Source organism: Eublepharis macularius, chromosome 16, assembly GCF_028583425.1.
Source record: "Eublepharis macularius isolate TG4126 chromosome 16, MPM_Emac_v1.0, whole genome shotgun sequence".
In the NCBI taxonomy this organism is placed as follows: domain Eukaryota; kingdom Metazoa; phylum Chordata; class Lepidosauria; order Squamata; family Eublepharidae; genus Eublepharis; species Eublepharis macularius.
This window is the reverse complement of record NC_072805.1, coordinates 46288073-46315264: the sequence shown is the minus strand read 5'-3', so window position 1 is coordinate 46315264 and position 27192 is coordinate 46288073. Positions and strand designations below refer to the sequence as shown.

The 27192-nt window shown below is 48.2% G+C and overlaps 1 protein-coding gene across 1 annotated transcript in view; it reads right to left on the bottom strand.

The window, feature by feature from the left end:
- Positions 1–683: 683 nt before the first annotated feature.
- Positions 684–27192, bottom strand: part of JPH3 (junctophilin 3) — a 69683-nt gene continuing 43174 nt past the window's right edge. The window contains exons 3-5 of the mRNA XM_055000226.1: positions 14742–14866; positions 9274–10181; positions 684–1029 (exon numbers count right to left, since the gene is read on the bottom strand). Coding sequence (XP_054856201.1) covers positions 949–1029; positions 9274–10181; positions 14742–14866 — 1114 coding nt within the window. The 3' untranslated portion in view covers positions 684–948. The remainder of the gene's footprint in view (positions 1030–9273; positions 10182–14741; positions 14867–27192) is intronic.

The window sequence follows — 27192 nt, the reverse complement described above, 5'->3', positions numbered from 1 at the left end:
AGATGCATCTGACGAAGAGAGCTGTGGCTCTCGGAAGCTTATGCTACAATAAAGTTGTTTTGTCTTAAAGTTGCTACTTGGACTCTTTGCTATTGTGCGACTTTTGACATTTTTGCACTGCAAGTGATTACTGAAAACTAATCTTTAAATGACCATATTGGGTGAGAACATCGGAAGGGCTCTTCAGAACTCGTCGGCCCATCTTGCAGGTGGGCCGGAACAGGGTAGGAGGCTTCTATAGCTTTTCAAATACTTCTGGTAGGGTGAATTTCTGTCATGTAGCGTTCAATTTTTGTATTAGCTAGTTCTTTTTTATTTGGGGTTTCTCGGCTCGCGTTTAGCAGAAAGGGCACTGACCACCACAACAGAACAAACGTTTAGGGTGTTCCGCCAGCTCACCTTCCCCAGGGGAGAGCCAATTCACACAGCCACTGAGGTGGGTGTTTCCCCAAGGAAGAAACATGTCACTGGTCCATAAAAGCCATTTCACACACACAAGCCGTGCTAAGACAGCCACTTGTGTGGCTCTTTCCTATGAAAGAGGACCATCCCTCCCGGACTCGCCGTGCTCCCACAAAAATTCTTCCTCCCCTCCGTGAAAATTGGCTGATGAATTTATGCTGAGGAGCCTTTCTCGTCCCGTCTGGGATGGAGAGGATTGGAGAGGTTTCTCCATTCTGCCATGCCACACAGCATAAGTGTTATACAAGCAAAGAATTTTGGCTAAAATCCAAAAAACATTACCCAGGAAAAAAAGGCATACTGTGAGTGAGACTCGATCTTTTGTTGTTCTTCTATGAAAAGACTTGGAAGTTGTTGCAGGACAGTTCAGAAAGACCGCACCGTTCCCTTGTGTGTGGTCTGCCGCTTGCTTCGCCATCCGCCCATTCGTACACGCCTGTGTGTGTGTGTTGAACTGTTAATTTTTGCAAACAAGACAGTCTCGAGTTAGATGAAAAAGTTAATAAACAAAATGGCGACTCCAATGTTTAACAAGATCACCATGACTACCAGGATGGGAGCTGAACCCTGCGGGAGGAAAAGAGGAAAGGCGTTATCGAATGGCGGGGGAACGCTGCCTCGGCTTGCTGTCCTGGGGGGAAGAAAGCCTACCATGGGAGCGCCAGGAACTGACTGTACTTGCTAACCCAATAGGAACCGTTGGCCCTGGAGGAGCTCTGGGCGGCCTGTTCACACGATCCACGGAACACCAGGCAGCCACCTTCTTCTGTTGGTCTGTGCTGATTTTCACCTGTCCTGCCAGGAGATGGAAGGGGAGCGGAGCAGGTCTTATGAATGGTGCCCAAACAGAGTGCCCAGCACTGCACCCGCATCACCCACTCTCTGCTACGGTCAACCAGGGCTGCCTGCTTTCATAGGGCTTTTGCTGCCCACCTCTCTCCCATGTTGGTGGCTGGGCCAATGCTTTGGAGGTGCAGCCCAGCTGAAAGGAGGGTCCAGTGCAGAACAATTGGAACAAGCAAGTGTTGTGACCGAAAGGTTCTCCGGCATTAATAAGTGTGCGTCCAAGAAAGGTCTCTTTAAATTATTCCTGGCCAAAAACACACACACGCATCTACAAAAGGAAAGGAAAGGCTTCAGGCTCAAATCTCTCTTCCCCCAAGTTGCCATTCCTTCATTTAAACAGTCTTTGCTTCAGGACCTTATCTCAAACGCCTGATGTATACGATAACAGACTCATCTTTGCTCCTCATCAGAGTAAAACTTGAAGAGCAAGATCTGGGTCCCATAGCACCTTAAAACCAACTAGATTTCCAAGGTGCTATTAGACCTGTATAGCCCAGGTGAGCCTGATCTCATCAGATCTCAGAAGCTAAGTAGGGTTGGCTTTGGTTAGTAATTGGTAGAGAGACCTCCAACAAAGACCAGGGTTGCAGAGGCAGGCAATGGCAAACCACCTCTGTTAGTCTCTTGCCTTGAAAACCCCACCAGGGGTCACCATAAATCAACTATGACTTGAGGGCACCACCACCATCGGACTCAGATCTTGCTCTTTCACTGTAGACCAACATGGCCACCCACCTGAGAGCAAAACTTGCAATGCTCCTAACAGAAGAGCGGTACTTATTCTGAATAATACATTCTCAATCCACTTTCAATCATCGGGTTGGAAGGTACCTCCAGGGTCATCTAGTCCACCCCCCTGCACAATGCAGGAAATTCACAACTACCTCCCCCCCACACACACACACTCAGTGAACCCTGCTCCAGGCCCGGAAGATGGCAAAACACTGTAAAGATCCCTAGCCAAACTGGCCTGGGGGAAATTGCTACCTGACCCCATGGTGGCGATTGGCATTACCCTGGCAAGTTAGAAGGGGCCACGAGAACTCAGCACTGATGTAACCCACCTGCCCACTTTGCAAATGGATTTTACAGTGTGAAAAGGGAGATTCTGGGAGATCTCCAGCTCCCGTCGGGAGGTTGGCAACCCTACCATTTAAACTCCTAGAAATTTCTTCTGGGGAGTCAGTAGACCTTCAAGAACGATGTAGCAGGGAATCTGCAATGGGAGCAGGGGGGAATAAAAAAAAAATTCTGCTCCTTCTTAAGAGACCTTAAGGGCAGTCAAGTTCTTTCCATGAGGCTGGAGCCAGGCAGGTGTACATGGTAGCTATAACTTATGCTAGCAGCTGTGTGTGTACGTGAGTGTGCGTGGGTGCTTGCACACACAGGGACAGAAGGCATGAAACATGCTTGGTCCTAGGTATGAAGGGACTCCGGCCTTGGCCAGCTTCCTTCTCCTCCAGAAGCAGGAGAGAAATTCAGTTCACGTTTTGTGCAGGTCTTTGCTGTTGCCGTAGCAACAAGGCGAAGGGGAGCGAGCCAACCAAACAGAAAGAACTTTGCAGCCGAGCCCTCCTCTTCCCCGCCTCATTAAAAAATATACCTGGCAGCCAGGTGTGTGGCTCTTGGCAGGTTTATACAAATCCTTTTCAAGGCCAATCTACAAACCAGCTAAACAGGATTTAATCTAGTTTCAGCGGCTTGATATCCAGGGCACTGAATAAAGTGAACACACTCTGATTTACATGGCCTTGTGATGTGGCCTGCAGATGCTATTTGGGCCACAGATTTTACATTGGGTGCTTCCCCCCATATCACTATTTCAGCAGCCCAGTCATTCTGCAGGCGCACTAATATTCAAACACGCAAAAGAAACCTGACCCTTTGTCTTTGGGAGGAATTTTTTCAGACGTCTTTTTAGGCAGAACTGCTTCGAATGACGGCGTTCTGAGACTGGTTAACACCACAGTCACTATCCAAAATTGTCTCTGGCATGTGCTCTTGCCAGGTAGCAACAGGTAAGCAGCAGCACAGGTCATAGTGAAGAAACGAGAGTAAACCATTTCTCCCTGCCCACAATATCACATAAATAAGGTTGTGGGCTGGAAAACGGGGGTCTGCCGGTACTTTCAATGTGGCTGAGCCACCTGGCAGCTCGGCATGGCACATGCTAGTTTTACCTGTAAAGTGGACACAGATGACTTGGGGAAAGAGTCACGGCAATTCGGGCATCTCTGCACCTCATTGCACTTCCCATTCTGAGTCCTGTCTCCCAAATATGATTTGGTGCATATTGTTGGCAATAAAAGTAACCAGATCAAAGGAAGGCATATTGCTAAAGCTCAGGTCCTTGGCAAGATGACTCAAAAGGCCCTGTACAAACACAGCTCTTAGATCAAAGCAGAGCTCATTGCAAGACTTTTGTCTGCCAGTGTGGTGTAGTGGTTAGTGTCAGACCAGGATTTGGGAGATCCAGGTTCAAATCCCCACTCTGCCCTACAAGCTTGCTTGGTGACCTTGGGCCAGTCACACACTCTCAGCCTAACCTACTTCAAATAGAAGAGGGGGGAACAGCATAAGCTGCTTTGAGTCTCCACTGGGGAGACAGGCAGAGTACAAATGAAGGTAATAAATAAATACTTTGCTAAACCTGAGATGCTAGATTTCTCAGTTCTAAGGTCTTGCAAACACACTTTGGAGGAGATGCTCAGATGGGAATTTACAAAAGAGGATAAAATGGTTTGAACCCACTATTCAGTTTTGAAGCAAACCCATATGAAGTGTATAAATATGTCTGGATATGAGCACACAGTTAAGAGCGTTATCTGAATGAATGAAGATATCCACAGGCACACACTACTGTGTGCATCTGAGAACTGGCTCACAGCAGTGCCTGCAACACTGAAGGATGTATCACTGGCCCCTCCTTTTCAGAGTCTCTCTACAAAAGACGCCTTGGCGCATGTTCATCCAGTGCAGGGAGACAAAATGTTCGCTGGGAAGGGTAGTTCAAAAAGACAGAGCTGGAGGAGATTGCTCCTCAGAGGGTTTGTCAATTTCATCTTCTCTTCCTGGAAGGTTCTGTCAATTTCACCTCTGCAGTCCAAAACTGTGGGATTGCAACCAAAGGGCAGCAATGAATGGAAATTGGCTGGAGCTGCCTTCCAGAACCGAGCTTGAGCCTGGAGAGGTTCTAATGGGCTGAAGTTTCCGTTCTGGCATTTCACAGCCTCTCCACACAACTGTGTGCAGCAAAGCCTCTGCCCTGTCGCTGGCTCTGTCTTTTGAAACGACTCTTCCTGACTAACATTACATCTCCCGACGTGTTCTTCACGTGTCAGATGTCTCGTGTAGAGAGACTCTCATTCTTACCTGTCTTTTTTTCCAAACTGAAAAGCACTAAACTCCTTAGGGCACGTGTATGCCAGTCCCTGGATCACCCACATGCCCTTTTTTGGCATGTTTTCCAGTGTTACAATACCCTTAATGAGATAGAGACCTGAATGGTACATGGGTGCTCCAAATGGGATCATATATTGAACGTTGATCTTCCCCTTTATTTTGTTTGCATTTGTCCAACGGCAGTGCAAGGAACGGTCATCTTCCTTCCCGGGCACCCAAAAGCCAGCCTTGATCTTATGTTCAGCTGACTTCAGGGACGATGTTTAGTGTTGTTTCTCCATCGTTTACTGGGAGAAATATAAAACTAAATGCCAAGGGTGACAGCCAGTGGGTAAAGGAGAACAAACCCTTCTGCAACATCAAAAGCTTTCTCAGATCAAAAAGGGGTGTTTTACTAGGACACCTGTGAAGGAGAACATCACAACATCCACAGGGGGCAGGTTACATTTGCACTTTGGTAAAAGAAGAAGAAATAATTACACTAAAAGCCATGTTTTCATCTCTTGTGCGGCTTGTTCATCTGACAGTATTTGGGAATGCCTGTCTCTTTTTTTCTCACCTCCCCAATTCAATAAAAAACCGGGAACACCAGTTTGAGGAAGAATTTCAGGTGGGTAGCCATGCTGGTCCACAGTAGAAGAGCAAGATTCAAGTCCAGTGGCACCTTAAAGACCAAATAGATTTCCAGGGTATGAGCTTCTGGGAGTCAGAGCTCCCTTCATCAGATACAAGGAGAACTTGATCACACAAGCAAAGACTGTCTCTGACCTACTATACAGCAAACTAAGGCATTGTAGTCGAAGGGCACAACACAGACTAGTAACATTCAGAACAAAGGATCAGGAACCTGGAATATAGCCCCAGAAACCTGTTTTCCATGGTCACTGATCGGATGCCCCTGGGAAATGCAACATCCCATCCTGGTGGTACTCAGGCTATACTACTCCTGGGCTTGAAGTTTCAGTGTCACAATCTCTCCTCCAAGAATTGGTCTAAACTTTTTTTTTTTAAAAAAAAGCCTCTGACTCTCGAAAGCTCATGCCCTGGAAATCTAGTCAGTCTCTAAGGTGCTACTAGGCCTGACTCTTGCTCTTCTACTACAGACCAACACAGCTACCCACCGGAAACCACCTAATCTATTTGTTATTGTTATTGTTATTACTTACATTAGATTTTTAGTCTGCCCTCCCCGCCAAGCAGGCTCAGGGCGGAGCACAACATTTTAATTTACATAAAAACACATAAAAGCAGATAAAACATTACAATAAAATTTAAAATACTACATACAATAAAACTTCTCCTCAGACGGCGATGGAAGAGATACTTCATTTCAGACATGGCCCATATATCCATATCTATAGATATATATAGGATGGTGGACAGATCTTTCCAAGTCAAGTCAAGTATGGCCGGTGGGGGCCCAGTCTAGCCTCTGCCATATGCCTGGCAGAACATCTCTGTCTTACAGGCCTGGCGGAAGCATGATAAATCCTGCCAGGCCCTGGTTTCATCAGACAGAGAGTTCCACCAGGCTGGTGCCAGGACCAAAAAGGCCCTGGCTCTGGTTGAGGCCAGGTGAGCCTCCCTAGGACCGGGGACCACCAAAAGCTTTTTGTGTGTAGAACGAAGTGTCCTCTGGGGTATATATAGGGGCCGTTTTCACACTACTAACCTGCTTCCGTAACATTGCAAAAAGTTGCGCAAAAAATGCAGAAGATCGTGTCTTCTCGCAAGAGTTTTGCACGTCGTGCAAAACTCTTGTGAGAAGACGCTATCTTCGACATCGTGCAAAACTCTCGTGAGAAGACACTATCTTCTGCATTTTTTGCGCAATGTTTCGCAACGTTACAGAAGCAGGTTAGTAGTGTGAAAACGGCCAGGGGGAGTATCCATTTCCACATTCTGTGGCAGTGAGTTCCCTAAGTTCACACAGGAAAACACAGGACTGTGAAAAAGTACCTGAAGGTGACCCGCTCAATAAAGGTATGGGCTGAGGACATGCTGTGTTGAATGGAGTTTGTTTTTTTTTAAGCCATTCCACCCATGCTGTTCCAAGAACGTATAAATAAGGGAATCAGATGGTGAGGCCGGATTTCGTGGGTCTCTCCCATGCCAGGGACGGCTTCCCAGGTGGGACTGAAGGGGAGTGCCATGGAATTTCCCACAATGCTCTGCAACATACACACATCATTTCTTCATCTCAAACATCGCTGCAGCAGCAGCATGAGATATGCTAAAAGGCAACCAACCTACAAGGCTCAGGTCCCAAAAGAAAGAGGTGTGAGAGCAGTTCATGGCCTTTGCTAGGATGAGTCACCAGGACTGACCCAGCACAGAAGGGGAAAACGCGATGACGAACCGGACTTACTGTCGGCTTGTGATGGGTCTGGCCGGCAGGGATTATTTTGAGAATCAGCTGCCCCACATACCTGACCTCAGAGCTCGTCGGGTAGCTCTGGGCAAGTCCAAAATAGGCCTGCGTGTTCCTTTGTGGCAACTGCAGGCGTGCTTGGAAGCAAACGGGTTCTTTTGATCAAGAGTTGCATTTGATCTGGAAGCCACTGGGCTTAGGAACAAGGTTGGGCTTGCTGGAGGATAGCGCCACCGGCTGCACTAGAAACCGTCCCAGCAAGTACAGATCTCGCTGCGGGGGCTTAGTCTGCAACTTTCTCAGCAAAGGGCAAAATGTACCCCTTCTACTAGGCTCAGATTAGTCTTCTAGCTGTAACTGGTTTTTGAGTTGCATCAGAAGAGCTTTGCCGGATCAGACCGGTGGCATCCTGTTTCACGCAGCAGACAACCGGTGGCCCAGAAAGCCAACAAAAAGGGCACAGAGGCCTTTCCTTGAGATTGGCCCCCTACAATTGGGTTTCAGAGATCTGCTGATTACAGAGGTTCCCTTTTTCTCACCACGGCTAGACGACTTTGATAGGCCTCTTCTCCATGAATCTGCCTAACCCCCTTATAAATCTATCTGTGTTTGTGCCCATGAGAACCTCCATCGGCAAGGAATTCCCTAATTTAATTACTCATATAAGAACATGGATACATCCCTCTAGCAGAGATGTTTTCCTCCTTCCCCTAATGCAAGATGCTTTTCTAAGAGTCTTCCGCCCCGGCTGGCAGAACGGATCCAACCTCTTTTTAACGGCATGCAGTATCTCTGAAGAACTCTGGCAAGAGGACATGGTATGCATGTAGGAAAACAAATTTTCCTTGCGTTCCTTTGGGCTGGCCTCTGCTTGATACACCCCAAAGCTAATGATCGAATCCACGGCAAGCTTTGGGCACGGTAGCTCCTTAAAGACCAACCTATTGGACTCAAATCTTGCTCTTCTACTACAGACCAATATGGCTACCTCATGAAATAATCCATGACAACACCCATTTTCACACTAAAGTTGGATACTGCAAATTGTCTCCTGTGGGACATCTGTTGGTACAGGAAGTGGCAAACAGCAGGGGATATATTTTGCAAGCATTAAAGAATGGCATTAGTTCCTTAGTCACTTTCAGACATACTTCAAAAGGCTGGCCTGGCTGTCGCCTTTCAAGCCATACACAGCTACATTATTTAAATTGCCCCTTCTTTCCTCACTTAATAAGGCAACTGAATGACAGATTGCTCTATGCGACCCACTTTCTGTAGTCAGATGGCAGTCCACTTGAGATGGGGCCATCTCTGCTCTGGCACCACAGTTGTGGAATGCCCTCCCCACACATATTTTACTGGTGCCAGGGCTTTTTAAGTTTCCAGTGCCAGTTAATAATATATCTTTTTACCCAGATTGGTAGTGGGGCAGTTGTGTAGCATGGAGGGGCCAGAGGGGTGGCTGCCCCAGGCGCATAATTTTTACAGGCTGCCACAGCGAGGAGAGTCTGCACTGCATCTGCCACCTGTGGCGTCTTGGCTGTTTGCAGTGCCAATGGGGTGGCAGGCTTGCTGAGCTGGCCTAGCTGTCCTGCAGCCAAGGAGCGCGTTGAGCTGGTGGTGGCAGTGCGGGCGGCTGCCACGGAGGGCTGCCTGGTAAGGGGCGGGGAGGTGAATGGCTCGAATCGCAAGAGTGCTTCCAGGGTGGGCAGCCGTGCCTTGCGCGATGAAGTGACATCATTGCGCAGTCTTGGGAGCACGCGCGTGCGCACGCGCAAAGTGTGCACATGTGTGGTGCCGGGGGCGCTACCTCCTGCCAGGAGTTGCCCCAAGTGCTGCCAACCCACGCTACCACGCTGGGTGGGGGGTGTTTCCGTATGACAGATTACCATTTTTATGTTGTTGCAGCTGTTTCAGGGTATTTATTATTCTATTGTTTATTATTGCTGTTTAATGTTGCTGTTTTAATTGCACTTTTAATGCTGCTGTTACTTGGGAATGAATTTTAGCACTGCATTCCTAAGAGTTCTATTGGTTTATTGGTCATTAAGTATTTTATTGTGTGAGCATGGATGCTGGAAGCTGACGGGGAGGGGGGGGCATTTGTTTTCAATGAATGCCTATGTTTTTAATGAATTAAATGATTGCCCCCATTTCCAAGCGGTCACCCAGGAAAAGGGTTGTCCACTTACCGCACCGGATTTGAGTCCGTCCCCATTTTCCTCTTCTGGTTCTAGTGCAACAGGTAAGGATTTCTGTGGCGGGGAGCAGGTCAGGTCCCACCTCAGTAGCCGGGGTTCCCCTTTGTCCCCCAGCCTCAGGTTCTCCAGCTTCTGCACTGTGGGCTCGGCAGAAGAGCCTGGCCTGAAGTTCTCCTTGTTTGGGGCCTTCGACCTCAGTCTTTGAGCGCCAAAGCTCCGCTCTTCCCCATGGTGGTCCTCCGCCAGGCTCCTGCCCGGACCCATTTTGCTATAATGTCTTTCTTGGGAGTGTATTTCTTGCATATAAGAATCCATCCTCATTAGAGGCTTCATCTCCATCTTGTAGTTGCTCAGTTTCTCCTCGTCGAGCTCCAGGAGTTTGTTGCCCCCCGAACCATGGTGGTGAGGACGGTGGTGAGTCCATGAGACCGTGGCGGGAGGGTCTGCCCACCTCTCCCGTTGCTTGTGGTTAGAGGCCACATGCTTGTGCCCGCCGCTTCGGCCCCGGTAGTCTTCAGAGGAACCCGACTGGCTGCTGCGTAAGGCCCCGCCTCTCACGCCGCGTGCCCCACCCTCCTTGTCTTCGCCCCAGCTGTTGGGGCGCATGTAGTCCCCGCCACGCCCTTCCAGCAGCATCTGGATCTCCCCACCCCGCTCGTCGTCCATGCAGACCTGTCTGGAGAAGTGGGTGCTCTTGTTTCTGCAGGAGGGACCCAGAGGCGGGGTGGAGGTGGGGCTGGCGGGGAAGCTCTGCAGGGGGCTGTCGTCTGGGGTGAGGTCCGAAGGGGTCGTTCCTTTCCTATAGAGCTCAGGGCTCTCTTGCTGTAACGGCGTCCCAGTCGACAGGACTTCGATGTCGTCACCTGAATTCCGGCGCTTTGGCCTCTGGCACTCGAGCCCTGTTTTTTAAAAAAGAAATAAGTAAGAGAGAGAGAGGCAGAAGTGCAAAAGAGGGAGTCATTCTGCAAAAGATCTTGGGCCTGCTCTCTAACCTCTGACACTCTGGCTTTATTTTAAATGGACCCCTTGGTGTCCGCCCCAGAGGGTGAGCTGTGCTGACTGTAGTAGTTCAAACCACCATGGACACCAAGAGCCAAATGGTTGTGTTAGAGGCCTTGTACAGCAGACAGCAAGCAGGGAGAAAGTGCAGATGTATTGTCGAAGGCTTTCATGGCCGGAGAACAATGGTTGTTGTGGATTCTCCAGGCTGTATAGCCATGGTCTTGGCGTTGTAGTTCCTGACGTCAGGAACTACAACGCCAAGACCACAGCTATACAGCCCGGAAAATCCACAACAACCAGAGTGCAGATGGCTGCCAAGCCCATTTGGAGGGGAGCTGAGCTGTTCAGAACTGGTCCATTTTTACTAGCACCCAGCATCTCAATTCCAAACTACTTCATTTTTTCAGAATACACTACACTACCAGTGGATCTAGTTCCTGACATCAAATAAGTTGGACGTTCTTATACCATCTGGAATCAAATGAGGTGAGTAATAAGTTGTAATGTTCAGAGTAAATTCAGTGCACGGGAGCATGAGTGTGTTATGTGCCATCAAGTCGCCTCTGACCTATGGCGATCCTATAGAACAAATTTAATGCTGCCCCTGTTTGGGCAATGCTCTTCATTCTTTCCTAGACCCAGGACCCAGCATTAACCCCTAGGCAGCAGCGTGGGCGCCTCAGAGCAGCAACCATGGGATGTCACAGTCATGTAACAGGAAGGAGGAGGATCCAGCAGGGTTGCCAGCAGCAGGTTGGGAAATTCCTGGAGATTTGGGGGGTGGAGCCTGGAGAGGGTGGAGTTTGGGGAGGGGAAGGACCTCAGCAGGTATAACGCCACAGAGTCCACCCTCCAAGGCAGACATTTTCTCCAGGGGAACTGATCTCTGTGGCCTGGAGATCAGTTGTAATTCTGGGAGATCTCCAGTCTCCACCTGGAGGTTAGCAACCTTAGGAAACAGAGTTATATGACCTCTCTGGTCCAGAACAATGGACGGCTGAGCCGGGATCAGGAAACACAAGGCAGGTTCCAGCAAGGACTGGAAAAGAATTCTGACCTGAAACTTGGCCACCCATGGAGTTGGGGCATCTAATACGTGGCCTCCGTTTTTTGTCCACTCAAGTTCTTCATGGAGTTGGCAGACTCAAATTCTTTTCCGACACATGCAAAATATTGAGTACAACCTCTCTTAAACGTGAAGCATCAGAAACGAAAGCTCAAGTGTAAACGGAATGCTTCTGCCAAGTCTAGAAACTAATAAAAATGCATCAGATTTAAAAAATGGGGGGAGTCTTTTTGCAATTATGTTTAAGGGGCACTCTTGGTAATTGGGGTGTAGGAGTTCCAAGGAGTTCAGGAGATCCAATAAACGTTCAGATCACAAATATCTGAATTGCAGCTCTGGGAGGGAGTGAAAACCTGCATTATATAAATGCAGGGAAACCATCCAACGTATCTGAAGATCTGAAGATCTCTCAAAAGCTCATACCCTGAAAATCTTGTTGGTCTCTTAGGTGCCAGTAGATTCAAATCCTGCCATCCAACATAAATATATTTCAGGGCTAAAGGGGAAGAAGATGGGGGCTCATCGATGCCAGCCATTATCTCATCTTGTGGCAGTAAGTTCCAGAGATCATAGTTGTATTGGTTGTAATGAAGGTTTTAAAAAAAATGTGTAGTGTTTTCATTGTGGGTGTGTTTAATCAGGCACCATACAGACGTCTGATTCAGCAAGTTGTACATCGACAAACAATGTTGTCAGCTTTCTTGGAACGAATGTGGAAGAATTGTCAAGCTTCTGTTTTTTGGTGCAGAAATGCAGACATTTGTATGAGCTCACTCTTTTTGGACTGATGGCTAGTCCTGGTGGGGTGGAGGGATCGCTGCCTTACTATCGGCTGGAGATACTGAAGTAATAAGCTGAGATGTCAGCAGGGCACAGATTGCTTCCAAAACTGCTTGCCGCACTGAAAAGCCAAATGCCCCGTAGTTCTCCCACGTCACCTTTGTGGGGGTGGGGGTGGGCTACTCTGGGGGGGGGGGAGAATGGGTCCTCAAAGGACAAGAAACGATCAGCACGAATCGTCAATGCTCGCCAGACCCTCAATAACCAAAACAAAGAGAAATGAGTAAACTCCAATTTAAAAAGCTTGAATCTTAAATATAAGTAAGTTGGCCAAAGTTTTCAAAGGAGGGTACAGAGGACGAGAACGTTGTGCCCCAACAGGCACAGCCGTTAATAAGCATGTTGCTTAACAGTTGTGACTTAGACTTCCCTCTTTCCCGCCATCCTGCTTCATACCTTTTGCTCCGCATAGAAATACAGGTGTGCACACACATTCCCAGGGCAAACACTAGCACATCAATGCTTTAGGCTGATCCTGCACTGGGCAGGGGGTTGGACTAGACGGTCTGTATGGCCCCTTCCAACTCTATGATTCTATGATTCTTGGGGCTCTCCATACCCGTGGACTATCTTAGATACATTTATACCAGTCCCTGAACCCTGTTCATGAAAAATTGGGTGATTCCCCCCGCCCATCTGTTGCCCCTGAATGAACAGCCATTTTTTACAAATCTGGCAAGTTCCTTACCACAGCAGGCAAAACTTTGTACAGAAGATCTCATAGCAATATCGGGCCCCAGGATGCGTTCAGACCAGCCGTAAAGTAATCCAACTCTCCCTCCTGCTTCTGCCCAAATGCTGTTGGCTGATGTGCAGAATATTGCAAAGGACAATCTCCCACCACCACCAGGTGCCCAGGAGCCCAAACAGACGTGTACAATAGAAGTATGTGAATATTCCCAAGCGGATCAGCGGCACAAATGGCAACATGCTGGCAATGTGTTACGGATCACGTTGTCACACTTCTGTATGAACGTATTATTTTATTTCTATGGCATGCTCACCAATGCGTCCATCAGCATCTGACTTCAAAATGGAGTTGCCCTGGGGTTTGTGCCCGCTTGGAATTCATGCCCGCTCTACAGGGCTTCCTTTGTGCCTGGGTTTGTAAACTTAATCCAGGACTTGGATTTGGAATACGTGAAGTTGGAATAGATAAACAGCTCCTGAGCAGGCACAGAGTACATATCCTTCACTAGTAACAACTAAACATCCCAACACATCATGCATTTCCAGAGCAAAGGATACTGGGTTGGATCCAAATTAAATTTTCCATTGGCAGAACAGAACTTTCCTGTCTCCTCCCTCCCATTGATACTGGCAAAATGCTACTTCTGGGAGATAGGGAATGCTACTTCTGGGAGATAAGGAATGTGAGGGGGGGTTGGGGGGGAAGGGGAACTATGTGGGAATTGTCAATAATTCTGCACAGGTTGGATAATGCACTTCCAATCCTCTTTATAGATCATTTGGAACGGATTTTTTCGTGTGCGGAACAAAAAATCCACCTCAAACGATTGATAAAGTGCATTGAAAGTGCATGATCCAAGGTGTGCGGAATCAGCCTTAGTCTGGATCTAAACCATGGTTTCCAAACAGACTTGACAACCACTTTGTGACAAAAATCAAGCGCCTTCTCTCTCCCTAGAAGCCATTCTCCTTCATTGATGAAGTGCGCGAGTCTGCACCAAAAGTGAATTCTAGAGCACAGCCCTGGGGGACCCTGGCTAAGTCCCAGTGAGCCAGTGGGAGTCAAACGCAGTTGCCCTGGTACCATGTAAGCAGAGACATGCCCAGGAGAGCTGTGGGCTGCTAGGTGGGCAAATAGGGGCTAAGGAGAAAGCGAACAGCAGGCCAGCAAGGCACAACAACAGCAACTAATGTTGGAGAAGAAACATCATATCACCTTGCTTTTCTTTGTATCTGAAGAAGGGAGCTTTTACTCTTGAAAGCTTACACCCTGAAAATCTTGTTGGTCTCAAAGGTGCCACTGGACTCAAATCCTGCTGTTTTACTGCAGACCAACATGGCTGCCTACCTGAAATTGCTCTTATTTGAATTTCACTGATCGCTGTTTTTCTGTTGGCATACGAACAGGTCTCTATACAAGGTGCGTGCATTAAGAAAATCCAAATTGTGTATCATGGTAGCCTGAATGTGGTGCCTGCAAAAGCTTAATTCTGTGCCAGCGGACAAATGGAGCAAGCAAGATCAAGGGGGCAAGTGGCTGAAACAGGAACCAGACTGGGCAAGGATTGCCATTCCAGGAGAGCAAACGCTGATCTCAAGGCCCCAAGTTAGCGGGGGACGGTGATCTTTAAAGGGGACGGCAGGTCCAAAGATGTGAAAGGAGACAGAGCGCCGGTCTTAAGAGGGGCTGTTCCTTCAGGAGGATTTGCTCAAGGAAGGAACTCTTTGCTCCATCCCAAGGCACGCCGGCTGCATTTGCACAGACAAACGCTCAGAGAGAGAGAGAGACAGAGAGAGAGAGAGAGAGACAGAGGGGATGAAGTCATCCTGGGCCCAGACAGGCGGCGTGGCTCGCACTGACCGTTTTCCCTGTGCTGAAAGGATGGCGAGAACTCTTTGGCAGTGATCCTGGCAATCCGAGCTTCCTCTTGAGCTTTCTGCGCTGCTGTCACAGCGGCTTCTGCCTTTGCCCGGGAATGGGCTGTCCTGCGGGAGAACAAGAGACAAAATTGGTCACTGCATTTAGCCAGCATCGTTCCAGGATCAACACATCACATCACCGCTCCACTCAGCTGGAGCCTCTGGCTCAGCATTAGGGGATGGTGACGGCGGATTCTGAGCCGAGCACAGCCCACTGCCGTGGTCCTTTCCGTAACAGGATTCTGTGGTCAAGCTCCGTCTTTGGGATGCAGTTTAGGAGGGAAGTGCCAGGTGCAGCGACAATGCAGAGCAAGAATGGGCAATAATCCCCCCCGCCGAGTGCTGACACGTTCCATTTTCTTAAGACAGGCAGTTTTTAAACGGGTGTGTCCCACTGCCCACTGATAATGCCATTGTGACTTAAAGATTTACAAAGCGTGGCAGCGTGGCAGCCTGGCGTCAGAGATGCCAAATGGTCTCAAAGAATCCTGGGAAATGTAGTTCTGGGAGAACCTAAATACATGTGACATCTTCCTCTGCTCCTCCCTAGGTTCCAGCAACCAGGTTTGCACTATGCGTTCCGTGCTCAGAACTCAGTTTTACAGTTAAGCAAGGAAATGTCCCTTCCCTCCTAGCGCTGTCCTCACAACACAACAGGATCAATTCCTTATGCTCCAAGGCAGAGGTGGAGCCGGTTCCACGTGCCACAGCCTGCTGGCATTGTGATGCCCTGGGCTGGATTGGTGGGGGCGAGGGAGCAGGGATTCCTGCCTGCTGGGATCTGGTTTTCTAAATATCCGGCCCCTCCAGACAGAGTTTCAATCAGACACAGATTCATTTTTGGAAGCTAAACATAAGCCATTGCATCTTCGATTTCAAACCTTTTTGAAATCTGTCCAGATGAGCACCCAAAGGACCACCCTCCACACAACTGCCATAAAGGGCTAACAGCACCGGCCTGCCTTGCAAGGTGGCTGTGAGATAATGCATTTGAAAACCTGAAATGCACTGTTTAAATTTTGGCATTATATTGCAAACAAAATAGTTGTACGGGAGACGTATCTGTGGCTGTTTAGAGGCGGCACACAAAAAGTCAAGGGGCGAGCGGGCTCTGGGCCCAGGAAGGTCACATCAACGGAGAGGAGGGGATGCCAACAGATGCTAAAGGAAGGATGTGTACGGACAACACCCAGAGTCCAACATTTCCGGCTAAGGAAGGCCACAGGAAGAGAGGTTGAATGCAGCTCAGAAACCTCACGGCTCCAGTCTCCTGCAAGCAGAGGAGAAGCATCACAGCCTAACACCGTAACAGCTGACCTCCACATCTGCAGTAGCAATGGGATGGAGCCTTGCCTGAAAAGAGAGCCACCCCTGCCCTTGCTCTGGCCTTGAACCTCTCTCCCTTCCTAGAGGGAAATGCATTTGGCCCAGGGCTCCACAAATGTAGTGCCAATCCTGGGTTGGGGGGGGGGCACTGTTACTTGGAAGCCCTGTCTGTATGATTGTCTCAGCAAAAAACTTGCACTTGGTGTGCCTGTTTGTGACGTGCCAGGGCTCAGGCGGAGCTACCCAAGAGAAATACAGAAGATCCGAGAGAAAAGCAGAAGAATCCGTGCGTGTTGTGTCATAAACCGCAAGCGTAAGCACCCCCCTGAAAGGCAAGCAATCTATTTAGCACTCGCAAAGTGTGTTTGCTGCACGGTGAGCTTAACAGCTGTCTGCTTTCATATAGGTACCCTGCCGCGGAGGGTGCATTAGTTCATCTTCTTAATTCCCCTGTTAATTGCTCAGTTTTATTTCCCTTGTAAAGCAGGTTCTCCGACATGACGCGAGCGTGCTGCCTAATCACTTTTTGCCAGCTTCGCAGGCCCTCCAAGCTGTCTGCTTCGGTGTGGCAGAAACCAAAGGCAGCAGATGCTGGCATGGCATTGCGGGACAGTCTCTGTTTGGTCCATGGTTTCCAGTGGCTGCCCCCCAGTTCCTCTCCCGTGCTCCCTACAGTGTCCCAAAACAGAGCGAAGGTTCGCCACAGTGAAGTGCCCGGCTTGCACACAACAGCCAAGCCTGTGAGAAGTTCAGCAGGGACACCCTTCCCAGGCCCCCACAGCACCAACTAGGGTTGCCAGCCTACAGGGGGTGGCTGGAGATCTCCCGGAATTACAACTGATCTCCAGGTCACACAGATCAATTCCCCTCAAGAAAATGGTCGCTTTGGAGGGTGAACTCTGTGGCGTTATACCATTCTGAGGCCCCTCCCTTCCCCCAAACCCCACCCTCTCCAGGCTCCACCCCCAACTTCTCCAGGAATTTCTCAACCTTTACCTGGCAATCCAAGAACCAACCACTCTCCTCCACTCTGGATCCTCCTTCCTGGCACGGTGTGTTCTGCCTTCCTTTGTTCCCAGGGCTTTCTGGTTGTTGCCCCTCTTATGAAATGAACGTCCAGGGGCTGCAAGATACCATCTCTGGTGGCCTTTTTTCAAGCAGGCCTTCCCATGAAGGGTGAATGTCTGCATATAGGAAGCTGGCTTATTCTGAATCAGACCGTTGCTCCGTCACAGTTAGTGATGTCTACTTGGACTGGCAGTGACTCTCTAGGTATCAGGAAGAGGTCTATCATGTCACCTACTACCTGATCCTTTTTGTTGGAGATACTCGCGATTGGACCTGGGGCCTGCCAAGCAGATGCTCAGCCACAGAGCCACAGCCCCTAGCCGGTCCTAAGGAACCAGCATATTTTAAGGACTATCTTCTCCCATTCGCTCCAGTCATCTTCAGTGGCCCTGCTTTGGGTGCTCCACCGACCAGCGGAAACCCAAGAAGGGCCTTCTCAGCTGTGGCACCAAAACTTTGGAACTCCCTCCCCAGGGAGATTTGTGTCTCTCCCTCTGTTACTGTCTTCTGCCTGTGGCTGAAGACTTTTTTGTGCATACCCCCAAATAACTGTCCCTAGTAATAATGACTACTGAGGAATTACAGGATTTTAAAGTTGACAGTGAGGAAACTGAAATGGTTCAAGATTTTCTATTCCTTGGCTCAATTATCAACCAAAAGGGAGACGGCAATGAAGAAATCAGAAGAAGATTGAGACTTGGAAGAGTAGCTGTGAGGGAGCTAGAGAAGATCCTTAAAGATAAAGATGTCTCTCTGGGAACCAAGATCAAGATAATCCAAACTATGGTATTCCCCATTACTATTATGGATGTGAAAGCTGGATGGTGAAAAAAGCTGACAGGAAGAAAATGGATTCATTTGAAATGGGGTGCTGGAGGAGAGTTTTGCGGATATCATGGATGGCCAAAAAGCCAAATAAGTGGGTACTAGATCAAGTCAAGCCTGAATTCTCCCTAGAAGCTAAGATGACAAAACTGAGACTATCGTACTTTGGTCACATCATGAGAAGACCAGATTCTTTGGAAAAGTCGATAATGCTAGGAAAAGTAGAAGGCAGTAGGAAAAGAGGAAGACCTAAAACAAAATGGCTTGACTCAATCAAAGGCAACACATCCTCCAGATTGCAGGATCTGAGCAAGTTTGTTGAGAGCCAGTTTGGTGTAGCGGTTAAGAATGTGGAACTCTAATCTGGAGAGCCGGGTTTGATTCCCCACTCCTCCACTTGAAGCCAGCTGGGTGACCTTGGGTCAGTCCCAGCTTCTAGGAGCTCTCTCATCCCCACCCACCTCACGGGGTGATTGTTGTTGTGGGGATAATAATACCATACTTCGTAAAGTGCTCTGAGTGGGCGTTAAGTTGTCCTGAAAGGCGGTATATAAATTAAATGTTTTATAATGGTACAGTCCTAGATGATTGGCAGCATGTGCTTTCTCCGCATTTGTCAATCAGATAAGGGAACTTAAGAGAGGTCTTCCACTTGGAGAGTTTCAGCATTTCACAGGTCAAGGGTGACAATTTGTGCATGCTCTATTGCTTGATTTGCACAGATGATTATCCTTTACGACAAGGAAGGCCAAATGTAATATATGCCTGCCAGCTAGTATTATTGAATTATGATTGCTATGGATTTGTAACAACATAATATCCCTTCCTTATCTCAAGTGAGAAGTGGCATTAAAGGTACCTCAGTGTTACTGTATATATGGCTAGATTTCATTGTGAACTCCCTTCGCTGTGGTCTTAAGTAGCGGCTTTTCAAGGCCTCCCAGGGCTGCAGTTAAATAAACAAGGAGCTCTCAGCAAAAGTTAATTAATCTTCCCCTCCCGCCAAAATACCCGCCCTCCAGTCTTGCTGGAGCACTATCAGAATAAGATGTTAATCTCTTCCTTTGATACAAACATCACGCTAATAGCAAAAGTTGCCTTCAGCAGGCTATTATTTCTGTCAAGCGACAGAAGTCCATGCCGTAATCCCGCGAGTCCAAAGTACTGGTTTGTGATGGGGAGAAAAGCCTGCTCGCTCTTGGTATTCTATAGTCTCAGTTGTAGCTACTCCTCTGAGCAAGACAAGAGGCTGTGTTGGATGAATTTTAGCAACTTCAGCATAAGCCTTTTTCATGCCTAGATTGCTCGAGGACACCGTAAAAACCTGTTACTTTTGGCCTTCTAACATTTGAGGATAGTGATTTACTGTGTTCGAAATCTACCTAAATGCATATAGATATATCATTCTGATTTATTATTTGTTTATCTGTATATATAAAGACAAGTATCCTGACTAACTCATCAACGCCCAGCCCATATTCCTGGACCTAGAAACATGAAATATGAGGAGAATATTCCTTTCATGATGTAAACACCCACTAAGAAGGGATTTAAAGAAATTCGCCCCCTAAGGGGGTAAAAAGGGGTCAAATGTGTTTTCCAAAAGGGATACAGGCTGTTTCCCCATGGTCTAGCGCGATACTCACGGAAGGCTGCTGGCTTCCTTGCGCGATTTTTGACACCATCCGTTTACAAAACGCCATAAATCACGTTTGTGGCATTTTGTAAACGGATGCCGTCAAAAATTGCGCAAGGAAGCCGGCAGCCTTCCATGAATATTGCGCTATTTTTAGACCATGGGGAAACGGCCACAGCTTCCCTGTGTGGCTGGCAGGCTGCTGCCTGCTTGCACCCCCACCCACTGCCAGCTTGGCCGCTCTTCCCTGATTGGGCCAGCCTTTCAAGGTCATTTGCATATTGCTGATTGGGGCTCACAACATTCCACACTTCATTCCCCCCCACCCCCAAGACAGTTGGAACACAGAGGTCATTTGCATATGCAGCCTGATTGGTCCTCACCCCCACATTTTAAACAGTCTGCAGTTGCTGTTGGGAGTCATTGAATGTGTCCTGAAAATGCACCTTCCAGTCTTCCCTGAAAAGTTCACTAGGGTTGCCAAAAAAAAATTACATACCCATAAGTATTATAACTGGATTTAAAGTAGTTAAATACTGTAGCGAAGCACGGGCATCAAGTTCGTCTGATATATTTCTAAGGTTCTTGGTAGAAAGTCTCAAGGTGGTTTCCAACAGATTTGAAAAAATGTAATAAAATCAACAAAATTTGGTCAAAACCAAACAACAGCAAAGAGGAAATAAAATCAGACAAAATAGTAGTCTCTCTCTCTCTCTCTCTCTCTCACACACACACACACACACACACACACACACACACACACACACTAAGAAGCAGGTAGTAGTGCTGAGAGAGCTGAGACTGACCGAAGGTCACCCAGCTGGCTACAAGTGGCGGAGTGGGGAATCAAACCTGGCTCTCCAGATTAGAGTCCTGCCGCTCTTAACCACTACACCAAACCGGGCTAGGAGCGTGCGGCAAGCTGACTGCTACAAAAGAGAAGAGGGCTTATCTCAGCTTTCCGGGCAACTGGTGAAATTAGGATAGGCCAGAGCTGACACAGAGGTAAAAAGAAACAGATAAACAGTCCCAAAGACCTCTGCAAATCTACACAGATCTATTACAGGCTCCAGAAGATTTCAAAGTGATACTTAAGTTTTGTCTTGGAACCAACATTGCAGTTATTATCATGACGTGGGACTGTGGAATAGTTTTTCAGGGGGGTTGTTGGGGAAATTGTCTGTGTTAAAATGGGGATGAAAGCTTCCACAGATTAATTGGTGCGGCTAACTAATTAGTAACAGATTTAAAATGTGAAATTTTAATACCGGCACATGCTCTTTTAGGAGAGATTTGGCTCTGGCAGCACGGCAGTGAAAGATATGCGGGCGCCTCTTGATTAAGCCGTGCGTTTAAGACAGCACAGTGTCTCTAGGTAAGATCCGGCCTTTTGGGTATGTAGGGGGGGAAGACACATTCTATTTAGGAATTATCCCTGGTGCTATAACACCAGGGAGAAAGGCTTAGCATTTCTCCAAGATATTTGTATAATAATTTGTGATCGCTTTGAATAACTGGCCTTCACTAAACAGCTACTTTCAATTTCAGGTCCCCCAGAGATGCCAAGAGGGCATGCAATGGGGTAGGGCCTATTTTTGTGCCTGAGTTTTGTACAGGAGATGTCAGAGGCCTGACTCTGCCAGGAAAGGGGGAGGTCCAGGTTTGCCAGCCCCCCACTGGGGGTGGAGGATCCCCCGTTCCCACCCTCCACCCCCACTTCCGCTTACCTGGCCAGCAGGGGGAAAGGCAGGGGAAGACACCTCCCAGGGTGCGTTCCCAGGCAGCAGGGTGTGCGGGAATCCGGCTGCTGCAGAGCACAGGAGCACTCCAGGGCCCATCACACCTCCCAGGGTGCGCTCCCGTGCTCCGCAACGGCCTGATTTGCCCCCTGCAGAGTGTGGGAGCGCTCCCAGGGGCAGCACATAGGGTTGCCAGCCTCCAGATAGTGGCTGGAGATCTCCCGGAATTACAGCTGGTCTCCAGGCCACAGAGATCAGTTCACCTGGAGAAAATGGCTACTTTGGGGGGTGGACTCTATGGAATTATGCCACGCCAAGGTCCTTTCCCTCCCCAAACCCCACTTTCTCCAGGTTTCATCCCCCAGATCACCAGGAATTTCCCAGCTTGGGGCTGGCAATCCTAGCAGCATATGGCTTGCGCAATGACATCACTTCCTGGAAGTGATGTTGTCATGCAGGCCAGGAGCATGCGAGGGCACCAGCAAGGTAAGTGCCAGGTCTCCCACCTAAGGAGACCTGGCCACTCTAGGGAGGTCCCACCCACCTTGAGTTCGTTGGTACTACAGTGGGAATCTTTCAGCACAGTCCTAAGAGTAACTCCACTTAGGACTGAACTGTTATGTACTTGTGTGGCTGGTAGGGTTGCCAACTCTGTCTTGGGAAATTTCTGGAGATATAGGGGTAGTGCCTTGGGGAGGAACTTCAGTTTCTTCTAGACTCTAGAGTCCACCTTCAAATCTCCCATTTCTTTTGGGGAACTGATTTCTGTAGTTGGAAGGTCAGTTGTCATTCTGAGAGAACTCCAGGCCATGCCTGAAGGTTGGTAATCCTAGTGGGCAGAGCAATCTGGCCTGAGATCCAAAGCATTATGTAATTCCTGCACAAGGGAGTTCCATTTATTTAGCATATTTATATTCTGCTTATCTTTCCCAGTGGACTCAAAGCCACTGACAATACAATAAGAATTTACACAGGGAAAAAACAAACTAAACAAGAAAGGGAGAGAGGAGGCCTCCGATGGCCAAGCAGCTTGTGCCTGACGGAATGACGCTTTAGAAAACAAGTGCCATTTCACGAACCTTTTGCCATGTGGCGTTGGCACAGTAAGGAAGCCCTCTTTTGGGTGCATGCAAAGCTTTAGCCGGCTAAAAAGAGCTCTGAGGACGTTTCCTGTTCTTTGGGTCCATTAAAGAGAGAGGCGGAATTAATCTATGCATTTCTTTGTTTAGAAACAATGTCTACTGCTTCTTCACCCTCCCACTCTCTCATTCCTGGACAAAACTAACAGAAGAGAAAAATCGTAAGGGAGGGATTGCTAAATTTCAATGCGGCCACAGTGTAAAACTGTCAGCGATGCCTGCTTGAGGAGGGTTTGGAATATTTTCTCACTCTTCCGTCCGAAAACTCAAAGCAACGAAGCTGGAGGTCCAACCGTCTGTCTGTCCTACATCATTGGTGGAGGGATTTGGGGTGGAGGCTCAAGAAATTATTCCGGTTTGAGTCAAAGAATGTTCCTGCTTCAGCTTCCTTTGCAAAAAAAAAGAAAAGAAATGCTTATGCTTTGAAACCCCAGAAATGGGAGATGGGGAGCAGAGCTTGGGGTTAGAGCCAAGGATGTATATGAGCTATATGAATATCCAAATAAAGTAACAAAATGAATAAACAAATGATAAAACAGTGGTTAAAATCCCTCCCACAAATCCATCCATCCTTCCTTCCTTCCTGTCTGTCTGTAGTGCTGTCCTTTGTTTGGGGAATAGTAAAGAGTCCAGTAGCACCTTTAAGACTAACCAACTTCTTTGTAGAATAAGCTTTCGAGAACCACGGCTCTCTTCGTCAGAACCACAGCGCTCTTTGTCCCCTTGTTTGGGGTGAGTTCTTGACAGCTCCTGAAACAGAAGACCTGGGAGAATTACAGGCACAAATGCCCCCCCCCTCCTGTGCATTGCAAAGGAATACTAGCAGGAGCTACCCCAGGATAAGTCAAGATGGGGGGCTCAAGGGCAATGAACTTTGGCTCAGGGACCAGAAGAAGGAACTGATGGTGCAAAACGATTCCACAGAAAAAAAGCAAGAAATACACCTGCCCTAAGTTCACAAGAGATGTCCCACAGTGGTGATGGCCTCTGCGTCCTTGCTGCCATCAATGTACCAGGCCAAGGGGTGGCACTGGACCGCTTGAGCCAGCCTTCCCTTCTGAAGCATCTACGCGTGATGTCAGGCAGTTGCCATGGAGACGGGTCCCTTGCCTTCAGGAGGGAAGAGGCAACAGGTGCGGAAGAGCTTTCGAGAGCCAAATCTACAAAGTCATCTGTTTTCCTGGAGAGCTGGCTGAGAAATGAAATAACACCAGGGGGAGGGGAGAGATACTCGCAAGGAGTGCAATTCAGCATCAAGGGAATCCTTCCTCCTTTATACCTGTGCAGTTTGGATTGTCAAATGCATGATGTTTGGAGGGAGGAAACAGCAGCCCTGATGGATCAGGGACGTTCTATCAACTCTTCCACTAAAGGGAGCAGACAGCAAGTGCAGGGGGGAGGAAGAGGAGGAAGGCATATGAGGCTGCCCTCCCCAAAGGGTATCGGATAGCCGGCAAAACCCCCGCTAATGGAGGAAAGGGCCTCATTGTGCAGCCACAACCCTATGTGGGAAAAGCACCGTGGGACCCCTTCTGCTCTCAAGTTGTGTCTGGAAAGAATTGATTGGGACGGCAGCTCCATCACCCGCAGGCTCTTGCTGGAGTATGCAGGCAGGGACTGAATTATTAATCGCCACTGCAGACTCCCCGGCTTCTCTCTGCAGCCTGAAGCCGGAGTCCGTTCAGGGAGAAGGGAAGAGAAGGCACGGGCTGGAATGGCCAAGGATACGGCGCTGGCTTGGGAAGGAGGAAGAAGAGGGGATTTCAGCAGGTGCAGCACTCCCTCCCGAGCTTGGAAGCCGACCAGAATTTCCCCACCTACACAGAGGTAGTCATCCGTGCGCTCTTCTGCGTCTGACCGCTCTGTGCAGAGTTTGCATGCACGCCACACTTCTCTGGTTTAGGATTTGCCTAACAACCCTGGGGGAAAGGAATCCCTACTGATTCACTTCCATTGGCCCTGATCCAATAGGTCTCCTCCACACTATTGGAGCCCTATTGAAAGCTCACGGAAAGAGTTTTGCAAACAGTTGGAGGACACACATCTTCATAAAGGAAAACAATGCCGTTTCTGAACTTTGTGTTTGTATGATTCCAACCCGGACTCTTTAGGAAGAGTGTGAAAGGGTTCTGCCTCGAGGTTCATTAAACCTGTCACCTACCCAGCCATCTCTTGCCCTCACCCGGATATTTCCCCATAACTCTTCTCTGCATTGATCTAGGGTTTGTAGAACTTAAAAGTTCTGTTGGTCTGCAGGCATGCCCTGTTTTCTTTTGCAGGGACTGGCAATGCAGAAAGGAAGTCAATTTGCAAGGAAGGAATGCTAACAGGCCTCGCTGCATCGCATCGGCATAAACTTCTGTGGTGCTATGGCCAGGGACATGCACAGGGAAGTCCTATGTGGGGACAGCACATGTGCTATTTGGATTGTGTGACCTGTTCTGAATCCATTCCACAATTGTATACTGCTTCCAGAGGTCTGGTGCCCTCTCCACACATATGCATATCCCATAATCTCCCAGGGACCATCCAATGAATGGTCATTCTGATCTATGCAAGATTGTAACAGGTCCACACAGCACAGTCGGAGGAAAACTGTGTGAATGGGCTGCAGCTTTGTTAAGCAGCTAACCCTCAGCACCCTTCCCAATTAGACACGAAGGGCTGGAGTGGAATGAGTGGTCTATAGAACTTTAATTGCAATTATAGGAGAGAGAAGAAAACACCAAAAATGGTTCCCTCTGGCTCCTCCCTTGAGCAGCAGAGTTTTTATAGCAATTATGACATCACAGTATCATTGTACCAAATTGCACTATAATTGGTTCGTGGTTATGTTATATTTAGAAATTTTAGTACAGCTCCTATGACATTTGTGCATGTGTGATCCTACAGAACAAGCGATTGTTCGAATACGTTACTTTTCAAGAATTCCTTTCTGCCTAAATGTATCTGGCAAACCTACAATGCCATTATACTGTTATCTTTGAGACAGAGCTCTGAATTCTTGCCTTCGGTTCTCAATGTAACTAAACACAGTTTCTCAGAATAACTAAGCAATTGTGAATTGCTTATAGCAGACACATAAGAAATCACCGCTTGTATTAGGTCTATCAGCATTCAATTAATTATTATTATAGACGAGCTTGGCCGTGATATCAGCTTCTGGAAGGGGAATTGCTATGCAGCCACTGGCCCACCGAACATTCAGAAAGGCAATGTCGTACCGTCCTCTTAAGTGCTTGTACCACCTGACAACGAATGCAGGGAAACCGAATGAGAACGAGGGGTGGGAGGAGCATTCATAATCTTCCATACAGTGGGGAATATGTTTCTTGACATCGTAGTACAAGAAGGATTGTGCAACCTGTCAAGGCATTTGCCCAGGCAAGGGGTCCTATCGTTTAGGCCTTCAGGAACATGCCAAGAGTTATCTCTGCTTTGTTTGTTATTTATTCGTGAGTCAGCCGCCCACATCTCTGACATGATCCTTCTTATCTGCCCTGATGCACTTCACCCCTTTCTCTTCACCCAGTTCCTATCGGCATGGAAGACCTGCAAGCAATCAGTGATTTATGAAAGCAGTAATAGAATGTCAGAACTCGCCACAGCAATTAACTCTCTGTGGAGAGATTCCAAATCACCTGCTTGTCACAGATAAGTCTGTAAACGGGCGGAGCTATTCCCTGCCCACCCTCTGGAAGAAGCCCTGCAGCCTGGTCCCTAATTAAGAGAGGAAAGGCAGCTAATGTGACCTCTGGCATGATGCGATTCGAGAGGAAAACAGCTGCTCCGGCACTTTGCAGACAGACAGAAAGCAAGTGCTGGGAATAGCAAGTAGAATAAACCTGCCTCTCAAGTGCCAAGTGACTCAATTGACGCTGGAGGGGTGTGTGTATGGAGGGACTGGAGGCTGCATGCAGAACAGGGTGCCTTCTGGACTGCCTTGGATTTTAAAGGACTGCTCCTTAGTCAAGATCATGGAATGCAATGCAAGTGTCCCGGGCATCTATTGGACAGTGCTTGTGACGTCATGGATGAGGAGCAATACTGCTGGCACACGCACACAGCCTGGACGATGGCCAAATCCACACGCACTCACCATCCGCTTATCTTGCGCAGTCATGGCAGTTGGGTTCATTCTGCTACCATGCTGTGCATCATCACATTCACCCTCCCAGTGCATCTTCGTGGCACAATCAGTTCTCCACACACCACTGAGTAAAGCGTTATAGTGGGCAGTTCCCTCCTCTGTCATCAGCGTTGACGGCGCACGTCACTTCCCTTCTTTTTTAAAAAAAAGGGAATTTTGCGCTATACCGATATTCCGACTTTTAAAAAATGGCAAGGTCCCCTCCCCCTCAACTTTGATTGGCCCATTTTTTGCTCGTCACAGACCACTTTCTAACAATTGGCTGGTTGTTGTGGCAGGCAAATTTGAAAATAATTTGTCACATTAAAACATTCTCCGGAAACCTGGTTGCTCAAAAAGTAGGTTTTCCGGTATACCGGCCTTTCTTTATTGTGCAAATGTGCTATGAACGCTCTTTTTTTTTAAAAAAAAAGGGCCAGGCAAAAACAGATTTTCGCCATTATCATGTGGTATGGAAAGGAGGCGCAATTGTGGCGCAGTGATGGCGGGGAACACGTGGAATGGGAAAG